The sequence below is a fragment of the Lissotriton helveticus genome, chromosome 10, assembly GCF_964261635.1.
Source record: "Lissotriton helveticus chromosome 10, aLisHel1.1, whole genome shotgun sequence".
NCBI classification, from domain to species: domain Eukaryota; kingdom Metazoa; phylum Chordata; class Amphibia; order Caudata; family Salamandridae; genus Lissotriton; species Lissotriton helveticus.
In genome coordinates, this window is record NC_136071.1 from 444029904 (window position 1) to 444054891 (window position 24988).

Genomic DNA, 24988 nt, shown 5'->3' on the forward strand with positions numbered 1-24988 from the left:
CCCCACCCTTCTCAACACTCTCAAAGACCGGTTCGGATTAGATGGCAATGTATTCAAATGGTTCTCCTCATTCCTTCAAAACAGATCACAGCAAATCAAGCTCAGCCACTTTCTCTCCAAACCTCAACCTGTCTCACTCGGCGTCCCTCAAGGATCCATCCTCTCCCCAACCCTATTCAATCTGTTCATGGAACCACTCACCCTCATCCTCAAACAAGCTAATATCAATTACCATCTCTATGCCGATGACACCCAATTATATTACAAGATCAAATCCCACAAAGACATTCTCCACCTTAATGAGACCTTGACCAGAATTCAAACGTGGTTCCATCGGAACCATCTCAAACTGAACCCAAATAAAACTGAAATCATCCTTTTCTCCCCCAAAAACAACTCCCTTCCCATTCAACTCTGGATAAAGGACATCAAAGCTCCTAACTGCCCACTCTCCACCTCTAACTCGGTCAAATCCCTAGGCATCAGTATCGACCAGAATCTAAATCTTATCCCCCACATTAAAAATGCATCCAAAAGTGCGCTTTTCACCCTTCTCCACCTCAAGAAACTTAAACCATTTATTACAGCAGACGATTTCAAACTTGTTGTCCAATCGCTTGTCCTTTCCAGGATTGATTATGGCAACGCCACTTTGGCTGGCACCCCTAAAACTCATCTTGCTCCGATTAAATCTGTCCTCAATCTAGCTGCGAGACTCATCTCTGATTGTAAAAAATTTGATCACATCTCCCCTGTCCTCAAAAATCTCAACTGGCTCCCAATAGAAGGAAGATCGACCTACAAGATTGCCTGCATCACTCACAAAGCTCTTCACTTAAACACCCCTTCTTACCCTACAACGAAACTACACAAAGCAGGTTGCTCCAGGTCCCTGAGGAGCACAAACTCCCTTGTCTTGATCCCACCCAGACTCAAATGTCAAAAGACCCAATCCTGTGCGTTCTCTGGTAACGCTCCTACAATTTGGAACTCTCTCCCTAAGGATCTTCGCTGCAACCCCTCTTACCCTCTCTTCAAAAAGGAACTCAAAGTACTCCTTCTCAACAAATACTGGGGTATCTAATGTTACTGACTCTGAACATGTCCACTCCTCTCTCTTCCCTTGTCCGCTCCTCTTCCCACCCCCTCTCAATCCATTCATTTTTTCTCACTCCCCCTCTCTATCCTAACTTATAATATTCACTTTCCACTTAATGTTATCTCGCTGTTTCTTTGCCCCCTTAGCCCTGTTGAATGCATTGTCATACTGTAACTCTTTTTCGCTTAATTGTTAAATTTATCTCATTATGTTCACCATCCTTGTAAAGCGCTCTGACACTCTTGGGTCCAGTAGCGCTATATAAAACCTTTGAAATAAATAAATAAATAAAATAAATAAATAAAGTGTCTCTCTCATCCCCCCCCCCCCCCGGCTGTGAGGGGCAGGAAAGCCTCGCTGCCCTGCAGTGTCTCTCTCATGACCCCCCCCTCCCACCGCGGCAGCGAGGGGCAGTGTCTCTCTCATGCTCACAGCACATAGTCTACTTCCTGTTCATTACACTTTATCACATCAGATGTCTTTTCCTGGGGGGGGGGGCATCTCGAGACTAGATTTCATTATTGGCTCGAGGGAGGGTTTGGGAAACTGCAAACTGGTTTGTGTGAGAGCTGTGGAAAGATGCAGGGGTAGTGCCGGGCTCAGCCTTTCACTATTACTGAGTCGATGAAAGGAGTGCCTGTTGCGCCTCTTTTCTGTGCTTGGGTTTTTCGGTCTCTAAGCACTATGTAACCCGCGTTGTTCCCATGTAGTCCGCGTGTGGGTGGCATTCTTCTATGGCCCAATGGTTCACGTGGTACATATAGTGGGTGGGCGCGCATCTACACATTCACTCGGGGTAACCTGGGAATGCTGCGGGTGACATGTAGGTGGGCACCAGTTGAGGACCCTGGACGTGCAGACTGGCAGGAAGGAATGCCGAGGGTGGTATAGTCTGCAGGAGGGTACCTTGGCATCCTGAGGGTTGCACAGTGTGCCCTAGGGGCAGTCTGCAGTAGGGTGCCCTGGCATGCTAAGGGTGGCATAGGCTTGCTATGGGCAGTCCGCAGGAGGGTACCCTGGCATGCTGAGGGTGGCGCAGTGTGCCTAAGGGGCAGTCCACAGGAGGGTACCCTGGCATGCTGTGGGTGGTGCAGCGTGCCTAAGGGGCACTCCACAGGAGGGTGCCCTGGCATGCTGAGGGTGGCATTGGCAGAGGTGCAGGCTCAGTCAGTGTACCCTAGGCACGGGATGCAGCCTGCAGACTCTATAGTTGTTGTCTCCCCTGGCAGTGTGTCCGGTTCGAGGCTGGTTTGTTTGCTCTCCTGCATGTTACACGCTGTGTTGCTGCCAGGGTGGTTTGTGCTCCCTTGGCCGCCCACAGTGAAGGCGGATCCAAGCAGCGGCCCGGCTTTAGCTACACATGCAGGATATATGGTGGCTGGAGGGGAGCCCGTGCATATGTGTAAGTGGCAGGAGAGAGTGTATATATAAATTGGAATTGTGCTGCATGTAAGCGAGTAGTATAGAGTGTAGTTTAGAGTAGGATTTGCAAAATAATAACATGTGGGGCTAAAGGACGTGGAGGGGCTGGAGTGTTGGTGCTGGCCTGGTGGTGGAAGTTTGCAATTGGTGGTGGGCATGCTGGGCACGGAGGGAGACAGGATTGCAGGAGATGTGTGGGAAGATGCGCACCCTGGGGTTGGAGGACGGGTGTTGTGGTGCTTTGTCACGGGCTTGGAGCGTGGTTGGGCATGCAAGGCTGGTTCTAGAGGGTAGGTGCTGGCGGGTTGCCATGAAGTGGTGGGGGTGGGCTGCTGCGGGAGCATTGGCTTGGTAGTAGTGTATTTGGTGGCTGGATGCAGGAGCAGAGGGGCCCTGTGTTCAAAACTGCCGACGTTGGAGCGGGGGAATAATGTTTAGATCTTGGCGTGGCTGACCAACATCCGGTGATCCTGGGCAGAGTATTAATGACCCACAGTTTCAAAAAAGAGGAATTCTGTCTGGGGTGAAGCAGCAGGGTGGCATAAAGGCACCTGGCACAGTGTTTAAAGGTCCCACGGGGAGTATGGCGGCAACCTGACGGGGTCCCATGGTAGGGTAGGAGGCGCAAGGTTGATGGGTACAGAGAGAGGCCTTTAAAGTGGATTTTTTCCGGAGTGCGGGAGGCTTAATGGAGGCGAAGGAAATTGGAGGGGGGGTCAGGGGTTGGGAGCAAGGTAGGAGGATCTGGGTGCGTGGGGCCCGGCCTTGGGCGATTTAACGGAGGGGCCTGGACACTGCAGGTCGCACCCTGGGCTCGGAGCGTCATGGGGCATTGGTTCTCCCCCTGGCCCTTGGGTTGTACATAGGCTGGAATGGGTTATTACAGATCTGAGGGTGGGGGGGATGGGTGTTGTTCCGCGCGCCTCCCATCCCTGGCCGTCCCTGGCAGTCCTACAGGCCCTGCTGCCAGCTCTGGGGCCGTAGCGAAGGCTGGGCCTCGGAGTATGTTAGGACAGTGAGTGCACCTTCTGCCCGGGCCCCAGAGTGCCCCGAATTCCACCTGCGGGTTTGGTACCTGCAAGCCCTCTCTGTGAGCTGGGGTAGGGTGAGATCAGACCGGTTGCTTTTTGTGTTAGACTGTTGAGGTTGTTATCGGCAGTTTTGGCACCGAGGCCAACAATTGTATGGGTCGCGGCTGGAACTGATTGCCCCACCCCCTTCACAAGTATAGTTGTGATTATGGTGAAAACAGCAGTACTGGCAACGAGGCCAAGAATTGTATGGGTCGGGGCTCGAACTCCCTCTCCCCCCCGCCCCGCCCCCCCACACCTCTTCACAAGTATTGTTGCGAATATGGTGAAAACTGCAGTACTGGCACCTAGGCCAAGAATTGTATGGGTCGGGGCTGGAACTCCCTCCCCTCCCTCACAACGTGGCACATTTTTTGTATTCCTTCCTTATTTTCTCATTTGAATACTGCCTGGGTAAAGATTATGTGGCAAATGAGGCAAATCCGTAATTCTGCAATAAAAACAACAAACCGTCAGGAGGGCGGTCGACCACCACCATGTTTCTCCGAGGCGAAGGAAGAATGCCTCGGAGAAACGCAGCGTCATTTTTGGTTTCGGGGGCGTGTTTTCTTTCTCTCCTCTTCCCATTGGCTGGAATGTAAAATTCCAGCCAATGGGAAGAGGAGAGAAATAACCTAAAAAACACCTCCGAATCCGGGCTTGAACGGAGTGACGGCCCTCTCCTCCAGGCTAGCCAGCCAATGGAGAAGAGGGGTGGGTTCAGCCCCCATACTGAAAAACAAAAATTCTCGCCAGCGAGACTGCGAAAGCGCAGCCTAAGCAGGCAGAGACCTAAAAAGGGGGCCATAATGATCCTGGGTGTTACAGGCCCATCTTGCTACTGGACTCCATGGTAAAAGTAGCTGGTCGAGTCATTTTGGAGGGCCTGCAAGCATGGACAGATGACAGTCAGGTGCTATCAAACATAAAGTATGGCTTTCGAGAGGGATTGGGAATGATCGAGCAGAATGTAAACCTGGCCTTACTAGTGGGGAAATACACTAGAGCAAAGAAGGGAAACTTGTTTCTGGCATTTGTGGACCTCACGGCGGCCTTCGGCTTTGTAAGGCACGACAAATTGTGGGAGTTTCTGGAGACTGCAGGGGTTGACCCCCACATTATCCTTTTTCTACGGCGTCTGTACAGCGGCGCAACAGTGAGCGTGCCTTTTGGATTAGGTGGTGAGCGCATAGCTTCCTTTCCCATTAGCAGGGGGGGGTCAAGCAAGGTTGTGTACTGGCCCCCTTTCTTTTTAATCTTTATATTAATGGTCTGGATCAAGCATTGCTTACGAATAATCAAGATATCCCCTTATTAGGCCTTCAACCCATACCTGTTCTCCTCTATGCGGATGATGCAGTACTAATGTCTAGAACACAAACTGGTCTCCAAAGGGTCCTGGACAGTTTTACTGATTTTATGAAGGATCTAAGTCTCTCTATTAATATATCGAAGACTTATATTATGAATTGTGGTCATGGAAGCCAAAAGTTAACAGGCATGTACGTGGACGGGCAGAAGCTAGCATTGACAAAGAGTTTTTCATAACTCCGCATTCTACTTAATCAAGGCAATTCATGGGCTCAAGCTATATCTGCAAAAAAAACTGCTGTTTACTGAGACAACAGCTACCCTCGCTTCTTTCTCTAAGAAGCTAGGCAGGAAACCGCCAGGAGAGATCATTCAAATGTATAAAGCCAATTGCATTACAACTGCAATGTACGGAGCAGGAGTCAGGGGATTTGCGAATACTGACACAATCCAAGTAGTGGAAAACTCCTTTTTAAGATATATTTGATCATTTCCAGCCAGCACCTCTTCATAAGCCTGCCATGACGAGCTAGGCCTTCCTTTCATCTCCGACCTTATAAAACTTGAACCCATCCTCCTGTGGCACATTATATGGTCAAGAGAGCAAACCAAGTTAAACAGGGGGATTCTACAGGATTGCCTTAAATTGGAGAGGGTTTTAAAAATTACCTGGGTTAGGTATGTGCGTGATTTTATGAATGACCTAGGGCACACATAATATTTTTCTGACCCAAGATCAATGCAGGCAATTTCCAGAAAGAATCTAAAAAAAAAAAAAAGGAGGGTCTCCAGTTATTGGTCACAATAAGAATGTCAGGAGAGATTTTAAATCCCAGTGTATAACAACATCGACTAATCTTAACCACTCTAGATATGGAACCCTGTCTAATATTTGTACCAGGTGGTTTTGACAGGCGGTTACTAACCAGGTTTAGGCTGGGTATTGTACACAGACTTGTGACTTTTCCAATAATGAATGACTGGTCACGGATATTGCAATCATGTATGTGTGATAATCGTTCTGACCAGTCCACTATTCATTTAGTTTTATTTTGTATATTTTATATAACGTTAAGGAATGTTGGATTCTTCCTCTTTTAAAACATCGGGGGTTGAGGCAATGCCACACGCACTGATTAAACTTCAGTTTTTGGAGAATGAATATGTAGCATGGTTCTTAGTAATGTTCTTGAAGAAGGTACTCCATCATAGGAAAAGTATTATAACTGAGGAATTGTAATTGAACAGGCATTTGCCGCTTTTTTTATGTTTGTTTATTATCGCCGTATTGATTTTATACTGAATTTTAAACTTTTGCTATTTGTGTGTAATCTTATGAACTGTGTGTAATTTTTTGAATTTTGAGCTTTTATGATTGTTAAAAAAATGCAGTCGAATAAAGCTTTCCTTGACCTTGACTTGAGAGGTACAGTAGAACTTGATTATTTATCCATTCATATGACGCATATGCTCTGGTTGGTATGAGGGTGCTTTACATTGCAACCATGTTAATATATTTAGTATTACATTGACTATGGGGGGGGGGGTGATTAGAACAACATATACCATATAAAAAATTCAGCTGTAACATGCCTACTTTCCAATTCAAACGTCGCTCTGAAGATCTTGGTCTACAAATTGCCAATACAGGTGAACTTTGCATTGTCTGGCAAAGACAGAGCGGGTTAAATGGTCTGAGGTTGGAAGGTAGAGTTCCATGTGGTTGTGACTGCTTCTGAGGAGAACTGTTTCCATACAGTGGATGTTCTACATTTGGGAGGGTCAAGGAGATGGGTTTTGTGACTTCTGAGAATACTTAAGAAGCCCAAGACATTTAGTAACAGTGATGCATAGGGAGGAGTGACTATGAGTAAGGTTCTGCGCCAGAGATTTTGAAAGTAATCCTGGCTGTGATGGATAGTCAAGGAAGGCAATACAGTATAACGGTGATTGCTCAAATAATGTGCCTGGCTTGCAAACAGCATTTACAAATCCTTGTCTGGACACAACTAGATAGCTGGTCATGTTTTGAGAGGATAGGGGAGATGAATGACACATTTTCTTCAAAGTGTGCAGGTGCAAGCTGGCAGATTTAGCCACATTGCTGATATGAGGAATTAATGTAGGACAGTCTAAAGCGAATCCTAGAAATTCAGTTTTCTCTGGTTACAACTGGAGTAAGATTTCTCTCATCAATATTTAAAGTAAGGGACAGGCAGCATCCATGAGATGAGATGTCTTAGATTGTTATGGCCTTTAAAATAGTTTGGGTGTCATCAGTGTACTGGTGCAGTGTAAGGCCACTGAGGATTAGACTTAACGGCTTAATGTATAAAGTGAACAGAGTTGGCACTAGGACCAAGTCCTGGGGGACTCCACAGGAGGTGTTGGTAAAGGAGAAAGTGTGGTCTCTGATCTTAACTAGTTGGGATCTGTTTGTCAGGAGTGATCATAACCATCTTAGACCTTTGACGCAAAAGCTCAATAAAAACGTGGTTTTCAATAGTGTGAAGCAATCTCCTGTGATGGGAGTGTGTTGAAGACGCATTTGTATAGGATGCAAAATATATCATTCAACACTTTGAAGGTCACTGTCTCAATGCTGACATCTGCCCTGAATCTCAATAAGTGGTTAGCTAGAACTGGTCCTCTTTAGGTCTTGCCTACGCAGCGTGCACGCGCTGCATTGGCGTGACCTCTTGGAATAGCTCCAGGCTTTTGTTGAAACTCGTGCATGTTTTGCACTGTTTCCTATTGGTACTCGAGCATGTATAGCGTTTATCTTGCAGGAGCGAGCAGCGGCATCATCTGTTTGCAATGATTGTGCCCGCCGCTGCTCGCTCCCGGAAGGTAAACGCTGTAGATGTGGACTTTCACAGCGTGCACCTCATGCTTTTCTCCCTCTACCCTCAGCTCACTCCCTCCCCTCCCCGCCCACCTGTCTGTCTCCCTCTGTGTGGGCCTCCGAGCTCCCGTGCCTGTCTTTCAGCTCTTGTTTTTATTTTGGCACTATACCGAAGTCACTGTGCGGTATTTTGGAATGTAGTGACTTAGATGGCTTGCAGAGGCGGCCTCTCTCCACAGTTAGCACCCTCTCGCGATAATCCTGTGCCCCATCCTCCTGTCCACACCTGCGCACTTGCTGCTCAGCCTCTCTGTAAGTACTGCGCACACCTCCTGCTTTTCTCCCTCTCTCCTCAGCATATGTGTGATTCTGAAGTATTTGCCACACAATCCACCTATGTGCTGCATATGGTACAGATTTTAGCAAAAAAACATTTGTTTCCTGCTAAAAATGGATCAAAAGTTACTAAAAACGTGGCCCGTGTTTGTGCGCAGTGGAAGTCCTTTCTCAAAGGTTAATTCATCAGCTTTCAATTACTTATTCTGTATTTGGTTGTTAAACTTGTACTAAAGAGCGGAAATCTTTGCCTAGACAGCATTAGCATGTGTAACAATTACAAAGTAATGAAGTAATACTATAAAAAAAAAAGATACTGCATTGTGCCACATAAGTTTCCCTCTTTTACCGCATAAGTTAGTCAACCCTGCCACATGATTTTGTCCTTCCCTACCACATAATTCCAGTGGTCTGGACTATACTTCTGCCATGTGTAAACGCCGTACATAACATACATTACCCATCTTGAACAACTGAAGGTTGCATTGGTCTTTCTAGGATTCGTATTACAAAACAATATTCACAAACATATGTGAGCTCTGTTTCATCTATCTTTTTCTGTTCTGACTGCATGGGTTCTACACACGTAAATGTATGTTTTAATAGTAAATATGGGAAGGACAAAGAGAATACTGACAAATAAAGGGGAAGAGTTAAGGTTGGAGTATTGTACATTTTAGGAAGGGATGTGCACCCATCCTCAAAATAGTAAGCCCATTCCCTTTCTCAAACTACACTTAAATAGATACCTCAGTGAAACAAGCCAAGCATTGGCATAGCCAATAGGTCTCGCCTTTGGGACCTTATAAGTATTTAATTATGCAGCACAATATCCTTGGTGCAAAATCAACTGTTGCATGGCTAAACACTTATAATGTCCCAAAGGCAAGACCTATTGGCTATGCCAATGCTTGTTTTACTATTCCCATCCATGTAAAGCTAGCTATTGGACTATAGTTTAATGCTTCACAGGGCTCATGTTTGAGCTTTTTCATTACAGGGGTGCATACCCTTGGCCTACACACCTATCTATACATGTTGCTTTCTTTCTTCCTGTAACACAAAAAAGGAAAATGTTGTTCATGTGATTTACATTACATTAAATTCTGAATGCACGTTAAAATTGTGCCAAACAACACCGGGTCAGGGCTTAGAAAGACTGGCTTTGCTCAAAGACTAAATGCTTAGCTTTCTTTTGCAGGTTTAAAAGCTGAGATCAAACTATGTGGTATACATCACACCATTGACAAGCACATAATTCAGGAAAGAACATTTAGTAGAGAATGATCAACCCATTGCAACTCTCTTGCACAGCCAACGATAAATGTGCTCACCTGAGGCACTGGAAGAAGTTGGAGAAAATGATTTGCTGTTGCGGATACTGGAGCTGTTCCGTGTGCAGCAAGGACTCCTGGATGTCACAGTAAATATTTTTCCAGGTGGAGTTAGTGCCTGTTCTTCCTGGACAGGCTTTAAAGGGGACGTGGCCACAGATGAAGTTTCTGGAGACTGGCAAAAAGAACAGAAGCATTTTAAAATTAAAAGATTTGGACCAATTAAGTGTTTAGGCACTTTTTAAAAAACTTGATAAGAAAATCAATTAGTGCAATATGTGTTTGCTTATTTATGTCCTTATATTTTGGTATGCTGTCAAAAGGACCGTTTTCATTGTATGTCTTTTGTGCTTTTATGGTTTTAAAATCTGAAACTGAAAAAAGATGACATGCACAATTAGTGCATTCCAACGTGGAGGCATATTGTTAGAGTATTCAAATAGTTAACCCATTATTTCCAGGTTTTCCAGTTATTGTGAAGCATCAACATTAACCCAGTACTTGAGGCAGCAAGGATAAAAATTTGTTCACAGAAGGCAGCCTTCTTTAAGTGAAGAGGGAATAAAAATAAAAAATAAATATAGATAGATAGATAGATATATTTCATCATCAACATAGTCAATTTCGGAAAATTCTTTCCCTAATAACATAATACAACATGTACAATTAATTATAAATTTGACTGACCACTAGACAAACTATCTGCAAAATCATTATTCTAAACTAGATTTCCCAGAAGGAGTAGGAGTTCTTAAAATAAAGAATAAACTATTCGATCGATTTTAAACTGCTAAAAATATATCATACCATGCCATTTAAAAACCGTAGTTCGGCAGTGCTATGCTTCCATTAGGAGCTGTGCTCTGGACAACCAGAAAACAAATATTTGGACATACAGGAGCAGTATTAGTAGTAGTAGAAGTATCTTTATACAATTCAGAGAATTCCGAATTCCCATTCTAAAAAAATTCTAGAAAATTCTAAAACATGGATACATCTGCATACAGTTGAATTAAAAAAGAATTTAACTGTCCCTTAAGACTTTGCTCAGTATGGGCCATATCCATAATTTAATTGCAGCTGTTAGTAGGATCAATGGTAAATTATATACACTGAAATGCTGAATAAAGTGCTGCGTGCAGTATTTTGATCATTATAATTGCGGTGTTCAGTAATTCATCATTATAATTGCCGTGTAAGAATTTCTTTACAAGAATGGATAAAATTCGCCCTTTAATTCTAATTTTTACCCATTATGCAGATGTTAAATACATTGAAAACATGAAATCTTCCACATACAGTACAGTTGAATAAAAACTGATGCATCTACCCACTGAAGCGATGCTCATTGGGAGCTATTTTCGAAATGTATGGCACAACTATATTAATATCGATAATATGCTTAATAAAGAGTCAAGTGCAATGTTTCATCGTTCTAAATACTGCACAGAGAATTCCTTGCAGGAATAGATTTAGTTCAGAGAATAAAATCTCCAGGAACTCTCCAGTCTTGTAAATTGATGGAATTGCTCTAGCTATTCCATAACAATGAATAAACATAAAATAAAACACAGACACATGTTATACATCATAATAAGTTCAGTTGTTACTCAAAGTTTTCAGCAACCTGGATCTTAGTCTCCATGCATATAATAGGTATCTAGACACAGTAAAAGCGGAGCACTCTGTGCAGTTGCTTTTTAAGATCCTCATAATCTCATTCAGTCTATTTGCTTAAAGAATTCTACAAATAGGTATTAACCGTGTTCTTCTAATGTGTGTATACTTGGAACAAAATAATAAGTAATGTTCTGCAGTTTCAGGTTCATCCTTACATGCAGGGCAGCTGGGTGAGCTGTTGGCACCCCTCCAGTTACTACTAATTCTGGTCACAGGTAGACTACAAAACCTGAATTTCAGGTATAGAGATTTAGCTAACAGGGGTTCTATGCGATTTAGAAATTCTTCTTGGTGCATGTTCTCTTTGAGACTCAAAAACCTACTTGTCAACTGTAGGAAGCTGGCTCTGTATATACTATCCCAAAATGTGGTATAGAGTGCACACAATCCAGCGGACCCCAAAGGTAAAAGTAGATTGCACCTTACTCTCTATTTGTTGTAGTGTGGGCGAGCAGTAAGGCCTTATCAGAGGGGAGCGTTAAGCATTTGTTGTACACACTCAATCAGCAAAGGATGTCACACGCTCAAAGCCTGAACTCTAACCAATTTGATTTGTATACAAATATTGTTTAGTTATGTTTATTTTCTATAACCAAGCAAGGCTGGCACAGGTAAGTGTCAATGGTACTTTTCAAGGCAGGTTGAACAATACAAGCAAGCTGAATGAAAATGTATTTGTTACAGGTTTGTAAATCTTTTCAATACAGTGGAAATTATTGTTAGATTGCTTTTGATTACTTTACAGATTACTTTAAGGATTACTTTTTCTACTCAGTATGATATACCTAAATACCACACTGGGAAATTCCCTAGAAAAAAACCAATGTGGAAGAGAAGCGCTCTTTTTACATCCAATGTATGAAAAGCTCTTTCTGCAACCGTTTGCAGTTGGGGGAAAAATACCAGCAACTCAATAGATTGGTTGAGGTGGAACGGTGAAATTACCTTTGGCAGAAACTTTGGATTTGTTTTAAGAACCACTTTATTGTGATGAAGTTGTATAAATGGTTCTTGAATTGTTAATTGTGAATTGTTAATGCCTGGATCTCACTCACTCTTCTCAGTGAGGTAACCGCTACTAGAAAGGCAACTTTCCATGTAAGAAACTGTAATTCACACTTATGTAATGGTTCGAAAGGAGGATCCATAAGTCTGGTGAGGCAATATTTAAATTCCATACTGGAGATGGTGGTATTCTAGCAGGAAGTATTCTTTTGAGTCCTTCCATAAACGCTTTGATTGCAGGTACTCTAAACAATGACAAATGTTGTCTGTTTTGAAGATATGCTGCTACGGCAGCAAGATGTCACCTAATTGAGGAGTACGCTAAGTTAGATCGTTGCAGATGCAGCAGGTAGCATATGATGTTTTGTACGGAAACATCTAAGTAGTTGACGTTGTTATTTGTACATTACACAACAAACCTTTTCCACTTTGCTGCATAACACGCTCTAGTGGTAGGACGTCTTGTTTCTTTAATGACATTAATGCAATCAGGTGGTAAATTTAGATATCCAAATTCTAAGACCTCAGGAGCCAAATCGCTAGATTGAGCTGCATAGGTTCTGGATGCATAATCTCTCTATGGTTCTGTGTTAATAGATGTGGGGAGAGTTTTAGTTTGTGATGTGGTGCTACTTAGAGCTGTAGTAGCGTGCTGTACCACGGTTGTCTTGCCCACGTTGGTGCTATGAGAATCAATGTGAGAGAATGTGGTGGTAGTTTGCGTACCAGTAATGGAATTAGTGGGAGAGGTGGAAAAGCGTACACAAATTTGTTTGACCAGTTAATCCATACCGCATTGCCTTGGGATAATGGGTGTGGGTATCTGGCGGCGAAGCTTGGGAATTTGGAGTTGTGATGTGTATCAAACAGATCTATCTCTAGTTGACCCCACTTTTGAAAAAATGTTTGATGAACTGGAGGATGAATTTCGCATTTGTGTATCTGTTGTCTCTCACGACTTAACAGATCTGCCACTTGATTGTGTACTCCTGGTAGATGTTCTGCTAACAGAAAAATGTTTTCAGGAATGGCCCACCTCCATATGCTCTGCGCCAGCTGGGAGAGCTGTAGGGAGTGTGTTCCTCCTTGCTTTTGAATGTAGTACATTGCTGTCATATTGTCTGTTCGGGCTAGTACAGCTTTGTTTGATAGGCAATGTTGAAACGATTTTAGAGCTAGAAAAATCGCTAGTAACTCCAGATGATTTATGTGGAGTAGTTTTTTTTGCAGTGTCCATGTACCTTGTACTGTGTGTCTTTGTAAATGCGCTCCCCTTCCTGTGAGAGATGAGTCTGTGGTTAGTATTATTTGTGGAACAGGTTCTATAAACGGCCAGCCCTTGGAAAGGTATTTGGTGTTCCACCATTGCAGAGAGCGATATGTCCGGTCGTCTACCACCACCAGATCTGTTATTTGTTGCTGAGCCTGATTCCATTGACTTGCCAAGCATTCTTGTATGGGGCGCATTTGTAGCCTTGCGTGTGGTACTATGAAAATGCAAGATGCCATCATTCCTATTAGTTGCATGAACACTCGAGCTTGTAGTGAGTGTTGTGGCTGGAATCTTTTGATGAGATTTTTTTTATTTTGTATTCTTGTTGGGTTGGGGTATGCTATTGCTTTGGAGGTATCTATTGTGGCACCTAGATACTGCTGAGACAGAGACGGTTGGAGATGTGACTTCTTTTGATTGACTGTAAATCCAATTTTACATCCTCCCCAAAATCCACAAACCAGTAAGACCCCCTCCCGGTAGACCCATTGTCTCCGGGATGGGGTCTCTACGGGAACCCCTGTCCCAGTTTTGTGATTTCTTTTTGAAACCTTTACTTCAAAAACTTCCTGCTTACCTGAGGGATACCCTTAATATCCTCAATCACTTGAAAGATTTATCTTTTGACCCGGAGATGGAATACCTTATTGGACTTGACATCGAGGCATTGTATACCAACATCCCTCAGAGGGAAACTCTCCGGGTCTTGGAGCATATCCTTTTCCAGGAGGACTGGCAATACCAGACACCTAGGGCCTTCATTCTACACCTAGCGGAGATTGCCCTTACAAAAAACTTCTTTGAATATTGTGGCAAAATGTACCTCCAAACCCACGGCACCTCCATGGGCAGTGTTTTTGCGCCTAGTTTGGCGGGCCTCTATGTGGGGGCCTTCGAACACACATACATCTATGACATTGCCTGCCCATGGAGGACCCTTCTGAAGCTGTGGCGTCGTTATATTGACGACGTGCTTATAATTTGGAGAGGTGATAAACCTTCGGTGGAGGCGTTTTTATTGTGGTTGAATACCATCAATCCCCTCTTGCATTTTACCTCCACTGTTACAAAAACATGCCTCCCTTTTTTGGATTAGGACATTGAACACAGGGATGGGGTGATCCATACGAAGGTACACCATAAGCCTACAGATAAGAACGCACTTCTGGCCTTCAGTAGTTTCCATCCCCGTTCTCTACGGGAAAATTTGCCCGTAGGTCAGTTTTTTCGGTTGCGAAGAAACTGTTCAGAACGAGAGGCTTTTACTACTGAAGCAAGAATTCTAACTCAGAAATTGAGTGATAGAGGCTATCCACCCTGGGCAAAGAAAAGGGCATTTAAAGCTAATCGAGAGGCTCTCCTAACCAAAACTGTAAGAACAGGGGTTAAGATACCAGTATTTGTTTCCACCTTTAACACCTCCTCACAGCAAATAAGGCGTACTGTCTTAAAGAATTGGAAGATTCTTAATTCAGGGAATCTCAATATGGAAAAACCTCTGTTTTCCTTTAGGAGAAGTCAAAACTTAAAAGACCTCCTGGTACATACTAAACAACGGACACCACGAAGTACAGCGAACCAAACCACTTCCACAGGGCTCCCTCCTGTTGTAGGTCACTTCAGGTGTGGATCATGTAGTGTTTGTCACCTGACCTCCAACACCAAAAGTATTGATATTCGACTACCGACCCCATGGGAGCAAAGGAAACCTACTAGTTGCAACTCACAGGGCGTGATTTATTTAATCACTTGCCCGTGCAGCAAACAGTACGTGGGGTTGACCAACAGGAAGGTCAGGACCCGCATCACTGAACACCGCAGCATTATTAGATGTGGCAGATCTAATACGCGGCTAACAACTCATTTCAAGGATGCGGGTCACTCTGAAGAGGATCTCAGGTGGACAATTATTGAAAAACCACACCTCCAGGGCTCTGATACAAATCGGGCTCTATTTGTACGTGAGCAGAAGCGGGTGTTTCGCCTTAAGAGCCACTTGTATGGTCTTAATGACGACATCCCGTGGTACTCATTAAGTAAATGATTCTATTACTACACTGTGTTTATATGGGTTGAAAACACCTACCAGCATTTATGTGGTCCCTATATGTGCACGTGCCGTAATACTCTCTGAATTAACAACAGAGCGAACGCAGGTTGTCATCCCACCATCTAGATATATTAGTTGTGTAGTATAGATCTTTCATAACATGACACTATACATCATGTAGATCATGTAGAATAATCCACAGAATCCTTTAAAATGTACAAAGAATCCATTCAATATAAGAATGTACCATTTGGTGGGTTTGGGTGGATTTGTTTTCCCATTGGTGTACCTTCAGGTCAGGCACCACATCCAACAAATATCGTATTGGAAGGTATAATTGGTTTTACACTTTCTTTTGAAATACAATTACTAAGAATTTAACTAACAGAAATATATCATATGCCTTCTAATAAGCGCATTATAATGTCAGGCATCTTGTTGTATGTAAGAGTTGCACAGGCGCCTTGAACCCCCGATGTCTTGGCGCCACGGATGCCCAGAAACCTCAGTTCTCAGCATGCTAGTGTAGTGAAGGGGCACGCGCATGCGCAAAATGACGTGTATACGTCATGACGCATGCCACGCAGGTTACACGCCCTCCACCTCTGCTTACATGCCGTTTAGACCGGGCACCGGCATTGCCGCGGCGCACCAGAGAGGGGCACGACTGGTGAAGGAGCTTCCCGTCAGAACAGTAAGAGGCTTGCATGGGCCTTTTTATTAAAAGGCGGATTGGATTCAGAAAGTTGCGATTCTGTTTTCTGGATGGGAACTCGTTCCTGCATGGGTAACCTTCTTGCCGATCACTATGATGTGGAGTGCTATGAAGGTGTTTGTACTGAGGGGTGGCTCCTCCCGGGTACTAAATTCAACACAGGAATTACCTAGTACAGCATGAGTGGGCCGCTCGTCGACATTACGACATGTAGCAATGGATATGCAGATTCGTACCACTTGAGAATGTGAGTGTGTGGCCACGTCAATAAAAGGAACGTGAAGAAATGCTAATATTGAAAGGAGTGCTTATGCACTCGAGGTGCCTATTTTCTTACTGGTAACAGCTAGATTGGCTGCGCTAGTGGCTATTGATTTATCCATCCAGGAGAGGTGGATAACGGGGTCATGCTCAGCTCACTCTGCCAGTTACATGGCGATACCCTTCATATTCTCCAAGTAAACTATGGTGGAGATAGAGATATGTTGCTCCCCCTAGACAATGGGTCAAATTGCAATTACAATTATTCTATTATTCTTTTCTTTACTACATTGGAACATAGGTTGTGTTCTTTGGGACTCCACTCCTCATGCACCAGGTCAAGTGATTTGTTTCAATAAACTCGGTGAGTTGTATTTTGTATTATACCACTGGCAAGGAACTATAATCACGGTGAAAATAGACTATACTCCTGGTGCTATGATATAAATTGCTGCAGGTGGAGGTTTGACGGGATTTACTCCAGTGACGTATATACTGGATACATTTTATTAACAACTTGGGACTGATGTCTGCACATTGAATGTTTTTAATATATGGAAATATTTGTTCTAGGATTATGGCTAAATGAACTGCCCAATTGGGGCATTGATCACTGTATGATTTGGAGGGATCTATTGCAAGGCATCAATTTTTCTTTCACCCGACCACTCTTGGATAGTGGGTAACTAAGTGTGGTGTCCATAATTATGAATGTTACTAATTTCTTTCACAGTTATGTCACCGTGTTGGCGGAATCCCCTCCACATAGCCTTTTATTGATGGCAAAAGTGACCTATACCCCTGTACACACCTAACGAAGGTAAGGGTAACATTATATTAGACTGGGACAGGAAGACGTCCTGAAGAAGACCTAGGTGACCCAGTATTTAAGGGCGATAAGAGGTCGAAACATGTTGACTACAGCAGTAAAGGAGGGGCGCTAGGGAGTCCTAATACCCTACCCTAGCACTACCATCCATTAATTTTTTAATCCTAAACTTGGAACCTACTAATAAAGTTTATATTTGGTATCCAGGAGACAGTTTTAACCATTCCCTACTGCAATTTTTTGTCTATTACTGTACTCGGTCTTGAGCTGTTGGTTTCTGTCTGTGAACATTGTTGTCACTTTCAGTCTTGTGTTACACGTTGTCCTTGTATATTTTTGTTCCCCCTCCCTATGCTCCGCCCGGAGTGTGGCTACACCCGGGCGTTGTAGCAGACCCGATGATGAAGCATGTCACACACATTGTGTGTGAGTGAGGGCAGTTTTTCATCACTCATGAATGTGCCAAAAGTGGTACAAAAGGGGGTGGTGATGGACGGAGCATCTGAATCAATCAAACACTCACACCCAGTCAAAAGATCCGGGTTTAATCCATCACCGTTCTTTAGCCCACTGTGCCACCCCAGTTCAGACATGGCTATATGCAAATCAGTCTGACCCTGTGCCTCATGGGAACAGTCCAGCCCGAACTGCCAAGCCATGTCTTCCCTGGACCGGAAACAAGCTTCCGAGGACCGGTTTCTGGCATTCCAGCCGTCTTCAGCCCGTCTTGCTTGAATCCAGTGGCAAAGTGAGCAAGGGACTCACGTCTGAGCATACCCTGCCACACTTATGGCGGCCAAAAGTGGTACAAAAGGGGGTGGTGATGGACGGAGCATCTGAATCAAACACTCACACCCAGTCAAAAGATCCGGGTTTAATTAATCACCGTTCTTTAGCCCACTCTGCCACCCCAGTTCAGACATGGCTATATGCAAATCAGTCTGACCCTGTGCCTCATGGGAACAGTCCAGCCCGAACTGCCAGGCCATGTCTTCCCTGGACCGGAAACAAGCTTCCGAGGACCGGTTTCTGGCATTCCAGCCGTCTTCAGCTTGAATCCAGTGGCAAAGTGAGCAAGGGACTCACGTCTGAGCATACCCCGCCACACTTATGGCGGCCAAAAGTGGTACAAAAGGGGGTGGTGATGGACGGAGCATCTGAATCAATCAAACACTCACACCCAGTCAAAAGATCCGGGTTTAATCCATCACCGTTCTTTAGCCCACTCTGCCACCCCAGTTCAGAGATGGCTATATGCAAATCAGTCTGACCCTGTGCCTCATGGGAACAGTCCAGCCCGAACTGCCAAGCCATGTCTTCCCTGGACCGGAAACAAGCTTCCGAGGACCGGTTTCTGGCATTCCAGCCGTCTTCAGCCCGGCTTGCTTGAATCCAGTGGCAAAGTAAGCAAGGGACTCACGTCTGAGCATACCCTGCCACACTTATGGCGGCCAAAAGTGGTACAAAAGGGGGTGGTGATGGACGGAGCATCTGAATCAATCAAACACTCACACCCAGTCAAAAGATCCGGGTTTAATCCATCACCGTTCTTTAGCCCACTCTGCCACCCCAGTTCAGACATGGCTATATGCAAATCAGTCTGACCCTGTGCCTCATGGGAACAGTCCAGCCCGAACTGCCAAGCCATGTCTTCCCTGGACCGGAAACAAGCTTCCGAGGACCGGTTTCTGGCATTCCAGCCGTCTTCAGCCCGGCTTGCTTGAATCCAGTGGCAAAGTGAGCAAGGGACTCACGTCTGAGCATACCCTGCCACACTTATGGCGGCCAAAAGTGGTACAAAAGGGGGTGGTGATGGACGGAATGTGCCAAGACATGAATGTTGTCCCTTCTTAAGTGTGCTGCTACTACTACTGCTAGACACTTTGTGAACACTCGAGGTGCTGTAGTAACTCCGAAATGGAGTACCTTGAATTGGTAGTGGTGACCCTCTAGTACGAACCGTAAGTACTTTCTGTGAAATTGATGAATAGGAATGTGGAAGTAGGCGTCCTTGAGGTCTAATGTGGCAAGGAAGTCGCCTTTCTTTAGCAACGGTAGAACCTGTTGTAATGTGACCATATGAAAATGGTCTGATTGTATGTACAGGTTTAGGGGTCTTTTATCTAGAATAGGTCTGAGGGAGCCGTCCTTTTTGGGTATGAGAACATAAAGAGAGTAAACACCTATGTTTTGATGCTGTTTTGGGACTGGTTCTATTGCATTCTTTTGCAGTAGAGATTCCACTTCTTGTCTTAATAGTATTAGGTGCTCCTGTGACATGGGACACGGTCTGGGTGGTATTGTTTGAGGAGTGGAAGTGAGCTCCAGGCAATAACCTGACTGAATTATTTGTCTCACCCACCTGTCTGTGGTGATGGAGTTCCAGATAGGTAGGAACTGTTGTAATCTCCCCCCCGAAAGGAGTGGAATGGTCTGGGGGGATGGAAGAGAAGTCACTTATTGGGGTAGAGGCGTTGCGATTGTTCTTGCCTCTGCCTTTATTGTTGTTTCCTCTATACCCTCCTCTATAATATCCCTTACTGGGTGAGGTTTGGTTGGGCGCTTTGTAAGAAGAGGAGGTGATATCAGTTTGGAAACCTTTAGTGGCGCCCCTATATGAGGAGCGACAAAAAGAAAGTCTATGGGCTTGCGTTTGTAGAGCTCCTATTGATTTTGCCGTATCTGTATCTTTCTTCATCTTTTCTAGTGCACTGTTCACTGATGGACCGAAAAGATGTTGTTGGTCGAATGGTTGGTTTAAGATACTAGCTTGTACTTCTGGTTTGAATCCAGAGATGCGTAACCATGCATGTCTGCGCAACAGTACCCCTGTATTTACTGCTCTAGATGCTATGTCTGCAGTGTCTAGTGCGCATCTTATGGAGGTATTTGTTATAACCTTGCCTTCTTGTATTAGATCAGAAGCCCTAGTCTATCAAGTGTTGCATGAGTGACTAACTCATCATAATGAGCTGTCATATCTCACTAACAGGGCTTGAGTGTTAGCAATCCTCCATATGTTGGCAGCTTGTGAGATGGTACGTTTTCCTGACGCATCTAAAAGCTTAGACTCTTTGTCGGGGGTGGAGCATCCCCTGTTGTCTGCGAGTTAGCTCTCTTTCTCGCATTTGATACTACCAGAGAGTCCAGTGGCAACTGTCTTAATATATGCTGGATCAGTTGGAGCCGCTTTGTACTTTTTTTCTAGTCAGGGGTTAATTACCCTGGCTCTGACTGGGTCTTTAAATATTTCTGGTGCGTGTCTTACCACTCCATTAAGTATTGGCAGTGTGGTTGTGGTTTTATGTGACGTTAACAGTGTGTCCATAAGAAAGTCTTCTTCTAGTGGATCTGTATGTAAGTCTACTCCATGAAAAGTGGCTGCTCTATGAATGAGCTGCATGAACCCAATGGTGTCATCTGGGGGAGATGGCCTAGACGGGTATGCCTCGTCTTGTAGTAGACCTGGTGCATCTGGTGCATTATAATCTTCCCATGGGTCACATGATGGCCCAGCCATATCATTTGTGTCATTAATATCATCCATTTGATGCTCATTCTCTACCTTTTGTGAGTAGGTATCCCCATAATCCTCATCTTGTGGTATAAGGCTATGTGTCCTAGCTGGTGAATGTACAAGAGAGATCTCTACTGGCATTTCTACTTCTGGTAAAGGAATTCTTAAAGGGGAAGTTTGAACATGCTTTTTCAGAGGAACTGGCGGTGGTTTAGGATAGTCCATTTTCCTCTTTTCAGGCACTGTGTATACATGTCCAGTCTTTGGATGAATTTTAAGAGTCTTTTGCCTTGCATCAGGTTGGAAAAGCTCTTCTATTGCCAAATCCTTTTTCTCCGTCGATTTATCTGGTTTGGGGCCGAAAAGTATAGGCTTTGCAGTTTCTATTGTCTTTGGAATAGTTTTTGGTTTCGGTTCCGAAGACTTTTCTTGTCTTTTCTTTGGACCTGTGCTTTTTGGATCTGAAGCCTTTGTTCCCGGGTGTTTAGATTTGCCTGCCCTTGGAGCCGAAGTATGTTTCGGTAACGGAACTGTCTTCGGGTCCACTTTTTTCAGAACCGGGTTCGTTTTCGGTTCGGTAACTTTGGGAACCTCCTTGGGCGCCGAACTTGGTTTCGGCTCGCCTGTTTTCGGTACCAATGGATGTTTCGGTGCCGGTGTTGACATTGGCTTCAGAACCTTCTGCTTTTCTGGACCGACAGACTGACTCGAGCCAGAGTCGACTGGAGGCTTTTTAGTACCTTTCGCTGCCAAGCCTGAAGGCAGGGCGTCGAAAGGTTTTGGTTGGTGTGCACCTGGACCCGAAAATGGAGGTGGAATCGAAGTCTGTCCCGGTATGGTGGGGTGAACAGGGTCGACGCTCTTACTCACGACCTGTTGACTTGCTGTTCTTCGATTTCTACCTCGATTGGCACCTCGTCAATGATAAGGTCTGGTGTCGACGACAATGCCTGCTCCATGGCTCTTCGAGCTCGACGGTCACGGATTGTTTTCTTGGACCGGAATGAAGCGCAGGCCTCACAGTCTCGACTCTTGTGCTCTGGAGACAAGCACAGGTTGCAAACCTCATGAAGGTCAGTGTGGGGAAATTAGTGTCCACACTGAGGGCACTTCTTGAAGGGTGTTCTCTCCATGAGCCAAACACCCAATGGCACAGTTGGGCCCGACTAACGCTGGAATCGAGAAGTATAGCCTTTCTTCGACACGGGTAACCGGAATCAGTGTTGAAGACAGTGTCGATGTTGTAGATTGATTTATGTATTCGAAAAGAGATGGGTAACGGGACCGAAAAATGAACACATTCGAGCCCGATGGCGGAAAAAAACAATCTAAGGATGGAGTCGATGCCCATGCGCACTACGATCTAAGGGAGGAGTCATCCAACAGACAAAGACTCTTCCAAGACAACAACAAAGTGTAATCATCCGGGCCCACCACCAGATGGTGATCTAATGCTATAGTGTGTGGTCTGCAGCCCATATGCCTCGAACAGTGAGTTAACGATTTTGGGTAAGTACTCGACTGGCAGAGTTAAGGTTCTGGACATAAGACTCAGGGGTCTCAGAGTTGGGTTGGTACAGTTGGTACACCCTCAGCGGCACAGGGGCAGCCGGCTGCAGAGGTAGTTAGGCCCAATGTTATCCAAAGAGAGGCAGGGGGTCTTCTGTTGATGGCCACTAGGAAGCAGGACACGCAGCTGTGGGAGCTGGGCTCCTGGTCACTTGCTCAGGTCAAATGGGGTAGGAGGTTAGGACCAAGGTTGCACTGCCAGGGGCACTCGGGCGGCTGGGTGCAGGGTGCTTTTGAGCCGTTGGGTGCTCAATGTTACTCAATGGAGAACTTGGAAGGTGAACAAAGGCTGCAGGCTCGGGGATGGAGATTCTTCAGGAGCGACCAACACTTCCGAGGGGTAAGTTGGGTTCTTGGAGGATAGGTAGACACCCAGGAGTCAGGCACAGGGGGCCATGGGGCGCCAGGGTGTCTTTTGACGTTGGGAAATCTTACCCTCTGCTGGTCACGGTTGGAGGGGTTCCTTGCTGTGAGTGGTCGAGGAGGGTCATTGGGCACTGGATTCCAGGTCACAATTGCCGGGGGGACGTCCTCAGGGTCTTTGTCCACTCAGGCACAGGCCGGGCTCGGTGGGTGCAGAATGTGCTGGATTCGCGGTTCCTGACTGGCACCAGGGGTTTTGCTGTTTGAGCAGAACCACTGCTCGTGGGAGTCCCAGTCTTTAAGAGGTTCAAGGCAGGGAGATCCTCTGGGATTTTCAAGGTTGCTGTCCGCAGGAGACGCCGGGATTTAGCAGGAGCACGTTCCAGGATCAACAGGCCTGTGGGGCTGGGGCCAAGTCAGTTGGTGTTGTCCTCTTGTTAGCAGCTGCACGGCAGGTCTTCTTCGTGATCTTCTTTCTTGTTTTCGAATCAGGATCTGACGAAGGAAGGTTCAGGGTGCCCCTAAATACTACATTTAGGGCGTTACAGGTAGAGGTAGGGGAAGGGCAGGGACCAATAGGTCCCTGTCCTGGGGTGCCCCTATCCTGTTCCTCTCCTGTGGGAGGTGGGCAGGAGCCTATCTCTGATTGGGCAGGGCTCCCCATCCTCAAGATGGCAGGAGCCCGGAGTTGTGTTTCACCACGCCGCTCCCACCTGAGGGGTGGAGTTGGCACAGGCTGGCACACTCTCTTTCCTCACGTAGGGTTTCCCACCAGTCTTCCCGCCAGATTGGGGGTCAGAACCAGTGGGGGCCAGTTGCTGGGTACAGCAAATGGTCTGGAGAAGCTCACAAATGTGGCAGGCTTTTGAAGCTTCCCCTTCCCATCCTGGGGAGGAGACCTAACACCTCGCCCAGGACGTGTATTGTTGCAGGCCCAGGAGAGCGGATGGCTCTCCACCAAGGGGTCCAGCGACATGTCTGCTGTGTGGCAGCCTAGGCAGCCTCTCAGACAAGACGTGGATTGCAGGTTAGGTTCAGGCGGCAACTCTAAGCTGCCCTCTGTCGTGCATTTGGCATTAAAATCCCACACTGGCATCAGTGTGGGTTTAATGTGCTGAGAAGTTTGATACCAAACTTTTCAGTCTTCAGTGAAGCCATCATGGTGCTGTGGAGTTCGTAATAACAACCTCTCAGGAATGGCCCCTGGGTACTGTAGGGGCACAGGGCTCATGCACCTGTACCCACACCACTGGCATAGTACACCCAACTAGAGGGGTGACTGATGGATGCCAGGGCAGTGTGGTTGTGGGCATGGCACACAGGGATGTGTGCCATGTCGACTCTTTGTTTAGTTCTGCACCAAGACACTCAGCCTGCAAAAGCAGTGTGTGTGTGTGTGTGTCAGGATACAGGGCCCTTAAGGGTGGCACAACAGTGCTGCAGCCCTTGGGGGTCTTCTCTGGTCACAATGCGCTGGGTACCTAGGGCACCATTTACCAGGGGCTGACAGGTGACCATAGATGCCAATTGGGTTTTAGTTTTAACACAGTTTTAGGGAAGGAACACAGGCCCTGGGCACCTGGTTGGCAGGAGCCCAGGGCACACTCAGTCAAAGCACATCAACAATTCAGCAAAAAAGTGGGGGCATACCATGCAAGAAAGATGGCACTTTCTCACAGCAGGCTAATTTTTTCTGATTGTCTTGCCGCAGAAAAGGAGGGGAGACCGGAAGTGAGCCTGGGGGTTGTATCACAAAGGTGGTAAGGCCTCTGAAGCTCTTCCTGCCCTGGGGAGATAAGTCCACCTCCGCCCATGAAATGCTTTGTTTCTGGCCTCAGGGAGCGAAGACTCCTACCCCAGGGGTCCAAAAACATGTCTCGTGGTGTCAGGCTGGTGTACCAGTCAGGAAACCCACCGGAGGCTCGTTGTTTTTCAGGGGGCATTTCTAAGTTTCCCTCTGAGTGCATTTGTCATTAAATCCCACACTGGCATCAGTGGGTGTTTAATGTGCTGAGAAGTTTAATACCAAACTTCCCAGTTTTCATTAAAGCTATTATGGTGGTGTGGAGTTCGTAATCACAAACTCCCAGCACCATATACTCTTAATGGCATTACTGCACTTACAATGTCTAAGAATTCGCTTAGACACTGTAGGGGTACAGGGCTCATGCATCTGTACCCTCATCACTGGTATACTGCACCCAGCTAGAGGGGTGGCTGACCTATGCTACAGCAGTGGGTTGCTGGCATGGCACACAGGGATGTGTTCCATGTCGACTCTTCACTTTGTTCTGCACCAAAACATGCAG

General features: G+C 45.7%; 1 protein-coding gene across 1 annotated transcript in view; it reads right to left on the reverse strand.

Moving 5' to 3' along the window:
- CRAMP1 (cramped chromatin regulator 1) overlaps window positions 1-24988 on the reverse strand; it is a 1037800-nt gene that overhangs the window by 417970 nt on the left and 594842 nt on the right. Inside the window, exon 11 of the mRNA XM_078662937.1 lies at window positions 9418-9592. Within this exon, the coding sequence (XP_078519063.1) occupies window positions 9418-9592 (175 nt within the window). The remainder of the gene's footprint in view (window positions 1-9417; window positions 9593-24988) is intronic.